At 42.6% G+C, this 17,183-nt stretch overlaps 1 protein-coding gene across 1 annotated transcript; it reads right to left on the bottom strand.

Annotated features, from left to right (window-relative positions):
• Positions 1–9,004: 9,004 nt before the first annotated feature.
• LOC126188634 (uncharacterized) lies at positions 9,005–9,997 on the bottom strand. The gene has a single exon (XM_049930234.1). The coding sequence runs from the start codon at positions 9,995–9,997 to the stop codon at positions 9,005–9,007; it is 993 nt and encodes a 330-aa protein (XP_049786191.1).
• Between the last annotated feature and the right edge of the window lie 7,186 nt (positions 9,998–17,183).

Raw genomic sequence — 17,183 nt, 5'->3', positions numbered from 1 at the left:
AAAGACGAATAGGCATGCTCTGCTGAGCTCTGATTATCGCCTAGCAAAAATGCCTGCTGTGCCGGTGCTGCGGACTTACATTACCAAGCTGTCTTCTTAGCTGCAAGGACACGATCTGGCGTACTGGAAGCAATGGCTGGTTGCTTCGACGACCCGTCGTGGTGATGATAATGTCGCGAGTATAGCCCGAAACAAATTGTCCTGGTCTGGTTGTTCCAGACTAAAGACTTCCTATCAATACAAACGCGCCTCTGAGGGAGACGAAGAAGGCTCGCCACACAATCACTGACGGTACAGGGATTGATTTTCACAAGCAAAGTCACACAGTAACTCCGATACAGTCAACTTTAGCCAAAACTGCCCAAGACAGACAACATAGGCCGCTTGTACGCAGAACGCTCAATTGCCAACTGTACTCGGAAAGTTACGTTGAAGTCGAAGCTTCAGCATCTTCGTTAAACAGTTACAATCAAATAAAAGTATATTAGACAGCCAACGGAAGGCAGGCTGTCCAGAGCAGCGAGAGCTCAGTGTTGTAACCTACTCCGACTGAAAGGCGAGAGCCGACTACCCACAAGAGCACCCGTACAAACGAACACACAATATTCCCGCCCCCACGACAGTGGCTGTGGTTAACCGTTCCAATCAGCAACTCGAAAACCAGCGGAAAATTCCACTCTATTGCCGGAGCACTACCATTCCACCAATGGAGATTCTTGGCGCCAATTTCTGCGCCGATTTTGCTACGTCACGTAGCTATCCCCTGAGGAAGCCAATCACAGTTACGATTTTGCAGAAAACGCGGGAATTTGCCCGCCACAACTGCCTGGGTACACAAGTCATTCCCACGCCTCGCTGGTAGCCCGCCAGAAAGTGTTTTCGCTAAGTTTCTGCGAAGTAACGGAACCTCTAGCCCAGCCGCTACTTCAGGCCCCTCTGAGCGTGTCTGCCGCTATTCTACAATGTCGGCGTCTGGAAAGCATTCACTTGACTCCCTCACACCCGTCGGCTTACCCTTTCAAGATCAGCAGAGCCCGCCTGTCACTGGACCACCCGGGTGACGAGAGACGCTGCGTAGGAAGCCCGCGTGTGAAGGAATAGCAACTTTTCACTGCATGCAATTAGAGAGGAAAATCGTAAGATAGAAATATGAGAGGGGGCTCATGCCACCTTTGATAGCCCCTACGCCATTTTAGATTGTAATTGGTGAGCGGTTGGCTCACTTAGGAGCAAGGTAGTGAGTCAATCGCCCAAGAACAATCTTGCAAATTGACTCCACATGCCACACTCTATAAAAAAGATCACTGCAACTGAAAAATGCAGCTCATAGAGGGAGGATTATTTATGATGTAGCCAACTTCACCTTCTTAATATGGAACTCTAACACTCACATCACACATCCACACCCAGGGAGCCCCTTCCAAACACCGATTCACAGAGACATTCACGCTCTAAATATGGCCCGGGCATGTGAGCCAAATATGGAGCAGTTTATTCTTTACAATCAGAGTTGGAATGCTCCGCAATTAAATGCCCAAGATGTTACAACAATTTGAATCATTAAACTAACCTGAACTCACTTGCACATGATACTATTTAAGTTAACAATCTCTTTGTGAGCTTTCAGAATCTAATTACAACCTCCGATTCATTCTGTCTCCCTGAAGCAAGAATAACCTTTACAAAATGTTCCCTGAACTGATGGTCCATTAACAATGACAGTGGTGGTATCTGCTTCAGTTTATGGGGACTTCAGACACATTGTTTGCATACACACAACAATAAATACAAAATACAAAAAAAAACAACGTGGTGTGGAGAACAATACAGTAATTTGTAATTTGTGCGCCCTACTCTATCACTTACATAAGAATTACAGTGTAAAACACAAAACACATACAAGGTATAACATACATTACAAAAACAACACTAGAGAAAGAAATTTAAGAAAAAAAACAAGGTTCATGGGGCGTCAAGTTGTGCTTGCACGTTGCACAATGTTCACGACTGTGCTGAGAATGAGGCACTAAATCACATTGTTAGAAATATTCGAAGCACTTCACAAATTCGTTAGTTTCTATGAGGGGGTTGGTATGTTGAGTCATATGCATTGATGCACGTAGTTGCATGTCTTGAGCATCGGAGGGGGGCTTTTGGGATGGGGCCACAGTACTGACATCACATAGGGCTAAACGTCGGGTGTTGTTACTACATTGTTGCAACAGCAATAGGGAGTGCTGGAGCATCTGCAGTACACTGTTGAGATTGCAGTCAGACCCACGCATATGATAACGGCAGTACGGTAGGAAGACATAGTGATAGGCTCTCCTCATGTCGAGTAAATGTCTCTGAGGCCTACTAGTTGGGATGCATCACTAGTCCAGATCTCTTCTCTCCCTGGACAGTACTTTACGTTTCCCAATATTGAAGTTCGACGGGGGATGATGGCACATGGAGTGACTCCACAAGTGTGTGAGGTCATCCAGACAGGATCGAACTAGGAGCAACGATTGCTACAACTGCTCTCTAATAGAGAGCAGAAGTTAGAAATGAGAGAATTCATTTGTTAGAGTTTGTGGCACGATACTGCTTTGTGTATGCAGATCGGCCAATGCTAGTGAGTTGTAAAAACCCAAACAGGTGAGTATATAGCGTCCCTTTCTACCCTGAGGCACATGAGGCGCAGGTTCTGACACCATATGTGATCTTCTTCGTGTACTCACGACAACGTTGTCTGCCGCAGGGAATCCCTCCAAACGCCTGACGTGTCCAGAGAGCTAGCTGGCTGTCACGTGTGGGTCGCGTGTCAGTGTCAACGGCCAGCCTCACTTTCGCTTGTGGCCCAGCGAGGATCCCGCCTAATCCCTCAGGTATACGGCCCAGTGACTGTCAGCTTGCAGGACAGGACGCTCCCGCGCCCTCTCGTTAGGTGGCGCCCTGACGCTTCCCTTCTTGCAGGTAGCCAAAGACCTCTTGTTTTTTTTGCTCCGGCTGGCCTCTGCATTGCCACGATACCCGTCATCTGCACAATTCTGACAAAAATCTTATGCCTAACTTTTTCCCATGACTTTCTATGTTATAATAAATTTACATAACGGCACATTGATGGTCTGTTATTTCAGACACTCTTATTTTACTTTTATAGTTATTAATCCATGGCTATCATTATAACAAAATATTGGTGTATCTAATCTAGACACGGAAATAATTTATCTATATATTTGTGTAAAGCACGATCTCCATACTGTACATGATGTGTGACAACTGATGCTGTGTATTGGATGAACAACAAAATGTGCAACCCGCACTAATATTACTATTAATTATATTGATCGACAGTAGACATGCTCAAGAATTAACTACCATTTGCCAACGATCTACATTCTATATCTTTTAATTAAATTACGTTGTTATGCTGGTCGAAGTTTTACTGTGCTATAAAGAACATGCAACTATTCTACTTTCGCTCGCCCGTCGTCCCTTCATCTCGGGTCTGTGGTTTGGTGACCTGAAAAGTAGCATCCCAACAGGCGCGCGCCAAACACTTGTGGTAGAAAACCACCACAATATTAAGGATCTAGTTATTGTTAAATCCTAAAGTTTAACTTATCCTAGTATATGGTACTCTCTCTCTCTCTCTCTCTCTCTCTCTCTCTCTCTTTTATTTTATTTTATTTTATTTTATTTATTTATTTGCCTTATACAACACTCTTACATAATTCCTGTTACGCTGAGATGTCTCGCTGCTCGCCGCTATTGACGACAGTGATGTGCACGCCGTACGACATGGCCTCCGAGTTCTCACTACGCCTCACTGAAACTCCAGAGACTGGGTTCGCCATGGCTATACAAGACCATAAATTTGTAGTTGCAACTTCTTTTTCTATGTGATGCGGTTTTCGCGATCAAAGCGCCCCTTTCCAGAGGCAATGTAATATGACCAAGCCAGGACTGGTTCCTGTTGAGGATTCCGTCGCCCACCTCACACCAGCTACACAGTATGTCACCAATCTCCAAGTATAATTCCTTGGTTATTCCTCTGTGACAGTCACAACCAGCACGCTAAATCCCCAACCAGCACATTGGCATGGTAGGCTTTATGCCCGCATTTCTACCGTCTAGGGCACCATTGGAGTCAAACGCTCACAGGTTCACATCGACTTACAAGACAACGACGCTGGCGCATCACTGTAAAAACTATACTGCCCATATTCATCCTCGAAATCACGCAATATACCACAATCTTGCAGTGCTCTGACGCGTGCCTGCAAGCATTGGTATGAACGTCTCACGAACTGGTTGTGGCCGCTATGGAGCGTATCACGACTTCTCAGAACGATTCTAAGAGCACGTTCTTATATGCGCCCGTTTGTGCGACATCTCCTCACTCATCATTATCCCTCAACATGGACACCAGACAGGAAAGGACAAAAACATTGCTCATGGAAAGGTAGTGTCTCCTACTCCATCGACATTGGAAGTCGCGAACTTAAACAAAAAAGGATAGCAGCAGTAAATTCTTATGCGAGACAGCGCAGCGTGTTAATACTTTAGCAATCTTAATCTATTAATGCAACGATTATTGTTGCCCGAAGAAAGGTTCATATATTTGCCTATTCTATTATGTACACCACTTAAACTACTATTATTCCACAAACTTCTTTGTGTAAGAGATGTGTTTTGGAGTCCTATGGACTAGCGCCAATCCCTTGTCAGACTCCCCCTCCTCTGACGTGCATTAGGATTTGCAGGTCTAATTTCAATCTCCTGGTTCTCCTGTTGTCCTTGGTTTCGCTCTCTCCATTTACGGTCGCTTTGCCGTTCATTATTCCTCCTGTCCCACATTCCTTGTCTAGATTGACCCTGTTCCCTGACGTTCTGGTTTCCGTGTCTCTGGTTTCCATAACCTTGAATAGCGTAACCTTGATTTCCGTAACCCTGGTTTCCTAACTGACCAGTGCGATTATGCGATCTGTTGTCGTCTTCCCTTGCTGGCCCGTGGTATTTGTTATTTTGTGCCTTCTTCCTGTCCTTTGCGTCTTGTTTATCAAAGACTACTTCGAGTTCGCGCAATAGACTCTTGAATGTTTCTATGTCAGATCCATACTTCCCAACAAGTGTCTGTTGATACCTAACTGGCAATTTGGAAAAGCAAAATTTAATGATTTCTCCGTTGCTATATGGACTATCTAAAAACTGATTCTTCTTGAGTAAATCATCAAAAAAATTGGTTGCGCTCCTATGCCCGGATACTTCCAATTCAGGACAAAATATTATTTCCTCTTTAATCCTGTCTTGCGTTTCCTTTGACCAGTAGGTCCGCAGGAATGCACCAACAAATTCCTCATAAGTCCGACACGTCGCTGCCACACCCCGCATCTTTTCCGCGGCTTGGTCTTCGATGTGTCCACACATGAATTCTAATTTTGCCTGGGTTGGCCATGACGACGGTAATGAATTTGTAAACTGCATCACCCAGCTCTTCGGATGCATCGACCCTCCATTATCTTTGAACTTCTGGAATTTTAGTATCGACAGGAAGTGATTCTGATCAAAATCCTGTCCGATCCTCGCACTGGTGTTGTCACTCGTTTCCGATACTTGCACTTTTGCTGAGTGTCCTGATCTATCTTGCTGATAACTGTGATGTGCTACCTCTGTATCACAGTAGAAGTGGCACTCAGAATTCACTCTCCTAAGTGGGCTACAATTATTGGAGCTATTACTAGGCGTTTCTGCGTGTGCAGTGTTAGTTACGCACTCTGTCACTGGGCTAGAGCACGGCGGGCTTTTCCTCGGCGACACAATTCTGTGTACTCTATCATTGGTATCCGAACGCGCAGTGCTCGTGTGCCCGTTTCGCTCTAGTTTTGCTATCCGACTCTCTACTTCTTTCATTCGTTTCGTGATGTTCGTAACCGCAATATTACCTTAGGTTTTTAAGAACGCTAGGGATTTTGAATGGGCTTGTGTCGCACGTCGCAAGCGACCTGCAAGTTGAGACGTTACTTTTGCGATTTTCATTGCCCCTGTTGCTGCCGTTTTGTCTAGGCCTGCTACTTTTTGTGCTACCATTGACAATTGTTTTGCTTCTCCACATTCTTTCTTTATTGTTAGTAATTCCCCACGAATTTCCCCTATATGCGAAATTATTGCCTCTGTGTCCTTACGCTGTTTTTCATCTTCTTCCTTCTCCTTCTTACGTTGTTTCTCATCTTCTTCCTTCTCCTTCTTACGCTGTTCGTCAGCTCCTTCCTTCTCCTTCTTACGTTGTTTTTCATCTTCTTCCTTCTCCTTCTTACGTTGTTCGTCAGCTTCTTCTTTCATTGATCGTAGGAAGCTCAGTATTGGGTTTACGTCATCTTTTTGATCCTCTTCAAACATGGGCGATGTAACTCTGGACACCTGGGCGCTAGAGCTCTGACGTGACCGAGCTGGCCCCTGCCTGCTCTCGTTCGTTTGATTACAAACTTCCGCTACCGTCTCGATCTGTGTGCCTGTCTCCGTTTCATCCTCTACCTCACTATCATGGTCGCGACGTTGCTCTAAGATCGCGTCAAAATCACCTTCCTCATCAATGACCCTGTCGTCCGGTGCTACTAAAAATGTGCCCATCTCATCTCCGAACCTATCCTCGTCAGTAACCTGCCACTTATCCATTATGCTATTCTTTTTTGTTTTAGTTTCGCTCGCTAATAGTCGTGCCTTACTTCTCGTGATCATTCATGAAAAAACAAATTTATCTCAAATTCACAATAAAAATCATCTACTCCCAATATTTTTCCACATAGACATAAAATTTCAACAACGCCATTCCAACGCTGTAACTACAAGCACGATTTATTGTGGTACAGAAACTGCACACAAACCTGACAAAGTGTAATGTGGTACGGACACCACATCAAAGAAACACAAAAAACAATGAACAAACAAAAAATATATCCACTGAAAACAAAAACTGAAATCATGCGCCGCTAACAAAAACTAATCACGGAATTACAAAAAAAAGAACTTGGGTACTAATCATTAAAAAAAAGTAGAGAAAAAAATTTGAATGTTCCTACTAAGAACACTGTTAGCTTATCAGTGATTCACAGGAAAGATCCGTGGCTAAGGGACGCCATTTAATGCGAGGTGCTGGGGCTAGCAGTGTATTTAACACTAAATTCTTCTAGAATCTACATATGTAAATGATGCTCTAAGCCCCCCCTATTCTAACTCCGACTTTTGCTGTTGCACATGGATTAAAAAGATACACGAACTGACTGTAATCAACCCTGCAAGTGGAGTAGAAAAGAGTTTGGCACCTGCAATAATTTAATTTGATAAATAAGTTAAATAAAGGAAGGTTTCATTCACGTAGTGAGAAATGATAGGGTTGCTCTAACGATTAATAGAATGAAAGTTCTGTCCAAAATACCAATATGATTTATTAAGACTAAACACAAAACAATAAACAAAAACACATGAAACATTTACAATACATCAAATTGGCTCAAATTGGATACTCAAATAAATGCTGTGAAGGTGAAGTTGTCCCTAAACTAGATTGTGACGTTTATGACGAAGTGGTATGTGGAGCCAATTCCTTGCAACTCAAATCTTAAGAGAGACACACAGCTAACCCAACATTAATTGCTGCTACATTAGTGAGAACTCAGACAATGAACACCCAAGATAGAACAAAGTTAGAAAAGACGAACAGGCACGCTCTGCTGAGCTCTGATTATCGCCTAGCAAAAATGCCTGCTGTGCCGGTGCTGCGGACTTACATTACCAAGCTGTCTTCTTAGCTGCAAGGACACGATCTGGTGTACTGGAAGCAATGGCTGGTTGCTTCGACGACCCGTCGTGGTGATGATAATGTCGCGAGTATAGCCCGAAACAAATTGTCCTGGTCTGGTTGTTCCAGACTAAAGACTTCCTATCAATACAAACGTGCCTCTGAGGGAGACGAAGAAGGCTCGCCACACAATCACTGATGGTACAGGGATTGATTTTCACAAGCAAAGTCACACAGTAACTCCGATACAGTCAACTTTAGCCAAAACTGCCCAAGACAGACAACATAGGCCGCTTGTACGCAGAACGCTCAATTGCCAACTGTACTCGGAAAGTTACGTTGAAGTCGAAACTTCAGCAACTTCGTTAAACAGTTACAATCAAATAAAAGTATATTAGACAGCCAATGGAAGGCAGGCTGTCCAGAGCAGCGAGAGCTCAGTGTTGTAACCTACTCCGACTGAAAGGCGAGAGCCGACTACCCACAAGAGCACCCGTACAAACCGAACACACAACATTTCCGCCCCCACGACAGTGGCCGTCGTTAACCGTCCCAATCAGCAACTCGAAAACCGGCGGAAAATTCCACTCTATTGCCGGAGCACTACCATTCCACCAATGGAGATTCTTGGCGCCAATTTCTGCGCCGATTTTGCTACGTCACGTAGCTATCCCCTGAGGAAGCCAATCACAGTTACGATTTTGCAGAAAGCGCGGGAATTTGCCCGCAACAACTGCCTGGGTACACAAGTCATTCCCACGCCTCGCTGGTAGCCCGCCAGAAAGTGTTTTCGCTAAGTTTCTGCGAAGTAACGGAACCTCTAGCCCAGCCGCTACTTCAGGCCCCTCCGAGCATGTCTGCCGCTATTCTACAATGTCGGCGTCTGGAAAGCATTCACTCGACTCCCTCACACCCGTCGGCTTACCCTTTCAAGATCAGCAGAGCCCGCCTGTCACCGGACCACACGGGTGACGAGAGACGCTGCGTGGCAAGCCTGCGTGTGAAGGAATAGCAACTTTTCACTGCATGCAATTAGAGAGGAAAATCGTAAGATAGAAATATGAGAGGGGGCTCATGCCACCTCTCACGATGTATGGTATTACCAGCGAACGTCACCAGTATTCGTTGTCATTTGGGATGGTGGACTGTTTCTGAATTTTTGCTTGCAAGCAAAATGTGGAACGGTAATTTCTATTTCCAGTTCCTCTGCTAGAACTTGTGCTATTGCAAGTAATTCGCTAGTTTGTCTGCTTCCTTTCGATCAATACTGAGCATGTCAAGGATTCCTCTGATGTGTTCCCTCACCGCGATCATATCTACAGACTTAGACTGCAGGACATTAGCTACTGGTTCCAAAACTGCTGAGTATCTGGCTATTGTTTGTAACGATAAGATGAATTCTGGTTTGGTAATGGCTGAATGCAACTGATACGCAGATTTCCTCATTGCGTAATTTCCCACAGTAGACAATTTTTCTAGAGCTCTCACAACCTCTGGGAAATTTTGAGAAAATAGTCTGATGGATTTATATTTTTCAGACCATCTCGTCTCACACATTCTTGTTAAATTGGGAGCGTATTTCCAACGTGTACTCGATTCTCTAAAAAAGTTTATAGTGTCTTTCACAGTGGCAACAGTATTCCTAATTTCCGGCACTGCGTTTGCGTCGTTCACCACAAGGATGAGTTTGTGGCTTGAGCAATGAACGTATGATGCTCGATAATATTTCTTTATTAAAATGGCTTGTACACCACTCACTCTACATGCTATTGTAGAACAGCCATCGAAGCCAAATCCTACACAGTCTTCTGCTGGAAGATTATTACTGATCAAGAAAATGTCAATTGCTTCGGCGATTGAAGAGGCATTTTGTGACTTCAGTTCTATAAAACCTACAAATTCTTCCCGGATTATCACTTTTCTTTCGTCGTAGAACAGCACGCCTATTGATAGCTGTTCCTTCCCAGCTATGTCAGCTGTTTCATCAGCCAAGACTACATAAAACGTCGCTTTTTTAATCTCAGTTATTATATTCTCCTTAATAACATCGCCACACAAATTTATGAAATCATTTTGTATTTTTGGCGATGTGTAAACAGCATTGCGGCGACATTTTTCCAGATGACTCCTTAACTTGTCGTCGCCAGAATCGATTCTTAAGTTCAGTAAATCTAATAAAACACCTTCATCTGTCTGTTTTCCTCTAAGAGGCATATCATGTGTGGCGCAAAACACTATACAAGAAAGAATGGATGACAGTATTTGCCTGTTTTCATCGATCACTCTTTGGTGTACATTCTGCAATTGGACGTCCACAGGGACATTTTCAAGAAAAGATTTTGCTGCAGCTGACGCTGTTAAGTGAATGTGGGTTTTAACATGTTTCCGAGAGTCTTCATGCATATTCTTGAATTTTGTGAATGGCTTAATGATAAATGATCCCAAAACGCCTCTATCAGTGCCAGTGCCAGGAGGGAACAAAACACAGTGCTTGCATAGGGCGCCTTTCACAAACTTGGAGTATACTAGTCATGGTGCATATTCATCTAACCATGCATGATTAAATTTCCTTTGCAAATGGCCTGCATCACTTTCAAAATCATAATTATTTGAAGGGATCCAAGGATTTAGTAAGAGATCCTTCTTCTTGTCCACTGGTAGCTGGGTAGTTAGCCCAATAAACCGATCCAGATCATTTTCATTGCAGTAACTATTAATTACAATTTCCGAATCGTCTTTGGACACACAAGCTAGCTGGGCTGTTGAGTGAGAATAGTGAACAGGGGCTGCTATAGTTACAAGTGCTGCTGATGAATTTGATTGTTGTTCAGCGTCACCTTTAGGTGTTTCAAAGCGTTGTTTTCGATTATTTCCTGGTAAAACCTCAACTGAAGGGAGACTTTGGGTCTACCTTTATCGCTTAATATGTTGTGAAAGAAGGAGATGCACTGAATAACAATGTCTTCGTGTTCTAAAGGAGTTTTTTTTTTCTTTGGGAGAATATGAAACTTGCTCGTCGAAAATTCGAACGTGCGTTCTAGTCGCACTCTAGCCGCCGATAATTTGTTGGTAAATAATCTTTTTTCGTCACTTAGTAACAATCCAGAAAATGGACTCATTAAATTATGCAAGTGAGCAAGGGCTTCAGGCAGCCCTAATGGGGCTTTTACTGAAGTGCCCGGTAGTTTTCTTGGCGATGGCCAGTTTTGTGGAACGTTCTAAAAATTATTTTATAAATCACTTGCACTAAATGTCTCGCCGTCTACTGCTTGTCATAACCTGCACGTCAACTGCTATTAATCTACAGTTAGCGTCAGCTGTAACTAAAAAATTAATAGTTTAGGAGCAGAAAAGCATTTTACATTTAAATATGGTAGGAGAAACGATGTTGTTCGTTAGAAACTTCACAGTCATGATCCCTTACTGCCTACAAGTGAATACGCTGTTCCTTGGCGACGTAACATGCCGCGAATAGCAGAGCAGGTTGCTTATCGCTAAATTTATTATTTCTATAAACTTCCCTGCCGACAGTAACGTGCCGAAGACGAAAAAATTACTCCCGGATCTGCGTGAACGAGTCCGAATGTCTTCTAGGGCGGGGGGGGGGGGGGGGCGGGGGGGGGGGCAGCTGCGCCCCCCTTGCCCCTCGCTGGGTACGCCCATGGATAGATATAAATAATTTATATACGAGACGCCTGGTGAAGAGTCGTAGAAATGGTACATAGTGACTAGTAAAGATGAAACTGGGTGGAATATGAGTCATCATTCGCCCAAAGGTCGAATGTCAGTGGCAGCAGTTTCCTCGTTGTTATCTAGTTTGTAAATGTCGTACTGGGAGAATTATCTCTGATCAAATAAATGTGTCCCAAGATATGCACTCAGTGAAAGACTGCGTTTGACAAGGCAAACGTGAGTTATAGGTTTGAAATGCAGATGCAACGAACAAAAACGAACAAAATGAGATTAAAAAAAAAAAACGGTTCTAGGCGCTCAGTCCGGAACCGCGCGACTGCTACGGTCGCAGGTTCGAATTCTGCCTCGGGCATGGATGGGTGTGATGTCCTTAGGTTAGTTAGGTTTAAATAGTTCTAAGTTCTAGGGGACTGATGACCACAGCTGTAGGCCCCATAGTGCTCAGAGCCATTTTAGAACAATGCCCGCATACCCCAAACAATAAGGAACGCATACAGAGAAACCTGAGTGTGGCAAAATGCGTAAACGGGGTATGTCTATAAACAAACATTGCATACTGTGCTGAAAGTAACAGTCATTCATAACTAGTTAGTAGCCCGCCAATCTGTACACAACAAATGACTACCATTAGGAATCCAAATCTGAGAACGGTCTTTGTGAACAATATTTAAATGAATCGTGAAATGTGCCATTGGATTTATAGCATGTGGAAACACGGTAAGAATGACACGTGTAACTAGGTGCAGGACAAGTCAATTGTTTTTTAAAGTGATGTGAATACCTGTGTGTGTGTATGACCTGGCGATCTTCCTAACTTCTGTGTTGTAGCAGGGTTCACTCCCATCCATGAGTTGGGACTTTTGTATTTTATTTCTGTTTGGATGCACTTTCTGTCGGTCTTATAAAATTTGTTCCACGGATATTAGAATATTAGCTGTTTTTGTTGTGGTACCTTGTCTGTGAGATGATTAAGAACCAGTCAGGCAACCGTGTGCATGAGTAGAAAACCATCAACAGACTGCACTTTTACTACTTAAACCTAACTCACCTAAGGACATCACACACATCCATGCCCGAGGCAGGATTCGAACCTGCGACCGTAGCGGTCGCATGGTTCCAGCGCCTAGAACCGTTCGGCGACAACGGCCGGCAAAAGCATTCTGGGTACGTTGGCTTGTCATCCGATAAAACATTTAAAACACTAAAATGTATCGGTACCAACGTTACAAAGAGGGCATGCACAACTGACGTAGTCTTTCCGATACTAACCGCAACAAAACATGACACCCAGAAACTTGTTAATTTTAATTGATTCCATTTTGGGTTGTTGGTGAAACATCGCGTATTGTTTTAACTAAACCAACTGCCAACAAGCCATGCGAAGCACAAATAGTCGGCCACATATCCCTCCCCTGTCTCCTGATACCGCAGTTATTTTTTCGCCAATAAAATCTAATAAATATAAAGTCAGTGGTCTAGTGAGAACGTCAGGAAAGCGATATATTGCAGTAATCGCTGTAGGGTAGTTCACAGATGTACGCGAACCCGGAATTACGGTTGACAAAACACTCACTTTATTTCTAATAACATAGTGCAAGATAAAATCACATATTTAAAATGCAGTAGTCACAGTCAGAAAGCTGGAAGCAAAGAATGTCTGTGTTAACCCGCCTCACGGGTGTCTGGAGCCAGTATCGTAAGGAATCCCAACTACCGAGCAAACCGATAAATATCGCCATGGTCACGGTAGCATCATACTTTGCGAGTCCAGGATGCCCATTTGCCAGGGTTGTTGTGTGTATGATAAAGATCATATGTGTACCATAATTTCAAGTCCTATATGAGACGTGATCCTAAATGAAGGATTATACGCCAAAATAGGATTATTTTGGGGTTTTTACTCTCTGAGGGAGAAACAGTTGCGAAACAAATCAACTCTGTACCCATCGCTAGGTTACTACCAAGAGATTACGAAGCACGGGCGCAACAGTGAACTACACTCACGTGAAGACCATTTGAGTGTAAGAACTTCTTCCGATACATACACCTCGCAGGGACCTTGTTGTGCAGTAAGGTTCATTTCAGCGCTGTGTTTCCATCACAGATCGGCTCAGTATCAAAAATTTAACCAACAATGGATTTCGGCTGGGTGTTTCCCGTAGTGTATGATTTCTCATTAGATGTGGTTACACCAGCAGCTATGCTGTGCGCTGTTTGACAATCATTCTCAGTTATTCGTGTTCTAGTTCGGTACCTAGCACGCCTCGTCAAACAAAGTATAACATTAATATTTGTATGAACTTGTGTAATTTAATGCCAAGTAGTGATAACGAGGCGTACTGTGTTTCTACACCAAAAGTAAAGAAGGTGCAAAGAGGTGAGTTGCCAAATAGTGAGATAGCTAAGCACAGGCTCCATCAATATCGCACCGTATGCGAGAAGGATCCAGCGTTTTGCTCATGAACAGCAAATGACCCTAATAATTACTGTAAGACAAAATGAAAACATTGTAATGATTCTATACTAGCTGCTCTAACTGTGTTAAGGAAACACATACAATCAAAAGAGCATATCAGTGAAATGAGTGGTACCACTGAAAAATCGTGCGCAACTTGGCAAAGTTTTTGTCGAAAGGTACGACAACGCTGGACAAGCAAACTACAGAAATCGAGCTCAAAACTGTCACGTTCCTAGCAGCTCATGACATTTCTTTTAATTCGAGTACAACTGACCATTTGGCAGCTATGTTAAAAAGTGCGCTTCCTGATTCTAAGACAGCACAAAATGATATTGCGAAAAGGAACAAAAGCACAGCTATTCTAAGAAATGCTATTGCACCTTCTTACAAAAATTATCTTATTCCAAGTTTCTAAAAGTAAAATTCTCCATTTTGACCCACGAAATTACCAATATTGGGTCAGTCAGTTCTGTGTGCACTGTGGTGTTCTATTATTACAGAATGGAAGGCCAAATATTGAACAAACTCTTCAGTTTGACCGAAATAATGACAGTGTCAGTAGCTGGGACATCTGGGTCTAACTTGTATGAGAAGCTCACTCAAGCTTGAATACAACATAATATTCGATTAATAAACACCATTGGGTTGTCTCAGATGGTGCAGACACTGTGGAGGAGAAGCACAATTCAGTATCCAGTCTACTAAAAGAGTTTCTTCCTGGAATCATATTAGCAAAATTCATTCGTCATTCAGATCACTTGCATGCTAATGATGGTTGCAAGGCACTTCGTCGTTGAAGGATCTTGCAAGGGACGAACATGATTTCTTAAAACTAAGTTGCAAACGGCAATGTCAGCTAGCTCGATTTCAAAAACATATGTAGCTTTAGGTAAATAAAATACTACATCCAGCGCAGACTCGTTGGCTTTCATTGCTGTCTGTTGTTGAATGAATGTTGGAGCCGTCAGATGCATCAATTTCTCTTTTTTATTAATCAATGGGCAACAGGAAAGGTTAATAAGTGGAAAGAGATGCTAAACTTGCTCCACGATCCATTTATTGAACTGCAAATCTTACTTCTAAAGTGGATTTTGCTCAAATTTAATACAATGAATGCTTACTTCCAGTCTTCAAAGTTGTAGTGCTAAACTTATAGAAACAAAGGAAGAAATTTTTAAAGACGTTTTGCTAACATACATGAAACAGGATCATGGTCTCAAAGAGTCTCTGGACGTAATTATTGTGGATGCTGTAGAGGTTACAAATGAGACGAATCTCTTGGACATGAACAGCATGTATTTAGCAGCTCCAGATCTGCATTATTTCGGAACCGAGGCAAAAGCTTGATAGTGCCCCCCCCCCCCTTCACGACCTCGAGCGTTTGAGATAGGACGTGAAAATTTTAAAAATAATCGCTTTTTCAAAAATACGTATATTTTGTAGCGTACATCTTTTCGAAGAGTTTGACATAAAAAAAATATGTGGCTCAAGGAAATGTAAGACATGTTATTTGGTCTTAAGTGTGCCAAAGTGCAGTGCCACGCCTTTTCACACAGCATTCTTCTGTCGCACATCACTATATATCGCCTGTGGAATTCAAACGTGTATATTTTGTAATGGAAGTCATCAAACCTATATTCAGGGCAGCGGAAATTAAAATGTTCTGTGGCGCCTCTCCTGCTCCCAGTTGGTCCGTTTGACATCCATTCCCCCTTAAAAAAAAAAAACTCACAATTAATACTTGGATGGGATTATCTGTAACTAGGACGATAAGAACTCTTCAGAAAAATGTGCATTCTTTATTGCGTATTAGCTAATAACTTTTTCTTTTGTGTGACATAAAGTTAAATATAGGAAACATAAAAACAGTAAAGACGAGAGACAAGCAAGACAGTACACATTTCTTCAACCCTCACAGGTCCCGGAATTTTTTCTCTCAAGTCTTGCTACAGCTTTACACTACGTGTTTTCCTTTCTGCTAAAGAATCTGTTACCTCATCAAAGTTCGTCAAACGTTTTGCTACACGAAAAATCAAAATGTCATTTTATAATACTGAAAAAGCTGTTAATACGAATAATATCCAAGATTGGTGTGGTTTCTCGATTTGATTACGTCTGTTTTGTCACTCTCTGCTAGTTAAAATGAAATAGGCCTTTTTGATAGTGCCGCAGTTGTAACACATTCCAAATAAGCGCTACTGTGAGATGTCCCCATTTCTTCTCCTTCCTCATTCTAACAAACAATCTTGTCACCACTGATTCTGTTAACTATTCCTGTCATTGACAAAAGTTATTCTCTGGTTGACTTCACTAACTCTGCCGGAATCATCAGCTTAGTTACCCCACGTTTATTCTCCAGTTAGGCGTTATTATGTGTTTGTACAACGCGTTTTCCGCGCTATTCCGAGAACAGAACTTAAGCGGCTGCTAACAGGGGACTGTACAATTGGCTCTTAGTACTGCAGCGATCTCGAAAAAATTTTCTGTCAAAATTTCGGTTTCTTGGATGGCCAGAGCAGATAATATGTAATCTTTCTTACCTGTTGTTCCTGTTAGTCGCTTGTTTCCAGTCTGGTAGTCTGGATCTATGAATTTCAAAAATAATAATTATAATAACGCGGATCATTCGCGCACCCCAGTCGACCACATAAACAAGCAGCAACTGTCATTCACCCCTTCAGGTTTATTCGGTTCATCCCCATTTGTGTGTGAAAAAGTTTTCTATTTCTAGATGTGATGGGGATTCCCCTGGCAGAGACATCATGTACACCATGACCGCATTCAATAATCAGCATATGATTCTTTCAGAAATCAACTTACAATGTGTTCAAAAATGTGCAAAAGGCAACAGGGATGCGTTTCAAAATCATACGAATCGATACACCAACATATGTTGGATCCTAGGCGATTCATGAAACAAGGCCTTTTTCTTCAAGAATATGAATTGGGCGCCCCCTGAATTGCCACCCAGGGCAGATACCCTGGTTTGCCCACCCCCTAGATCTGGGCCTCGTATTCAAAGGATATTTTTGCCATGTCTCATCTTATAAAGAATTCAATGAGAGATGCTTCATAATTCATCACTGTAAACGAATTCAGATGCAGTTTGAATTTTATGATCCTTTGCTAGAACATTTATCTGTATTATCTCCAACAAGACCCTTGCCTCGCACAGAGAGAGAAGTTGCATCTACTTTAACAATACTGGCAGATCTTATACCACTAGTTAAACCACCTGAAATACAAAAA

The sequence above is a fragment of the Schistocerca cancellata genome, chromosome 5, assembly GCF_023864275.1.
Source record: "Schistocerca cancellata isolate TAMUIC-IGC-003103 chromosome 5, iqSchCanc2.1, whole genome shotgun sequence".
In the NCBI taxonomy this organism is placed as follows: domain Eukaryota; kingdom Metazoa; phylum Arthropoda; class Insecta; order Orthoptera; family Acrididae; genus Schistocerca; species Schistocerca cancellata.
Note: the sequence above shows the minus strand (reverse complement) of the source record. Positions and strands in the feature narration are given on the sequence as shown.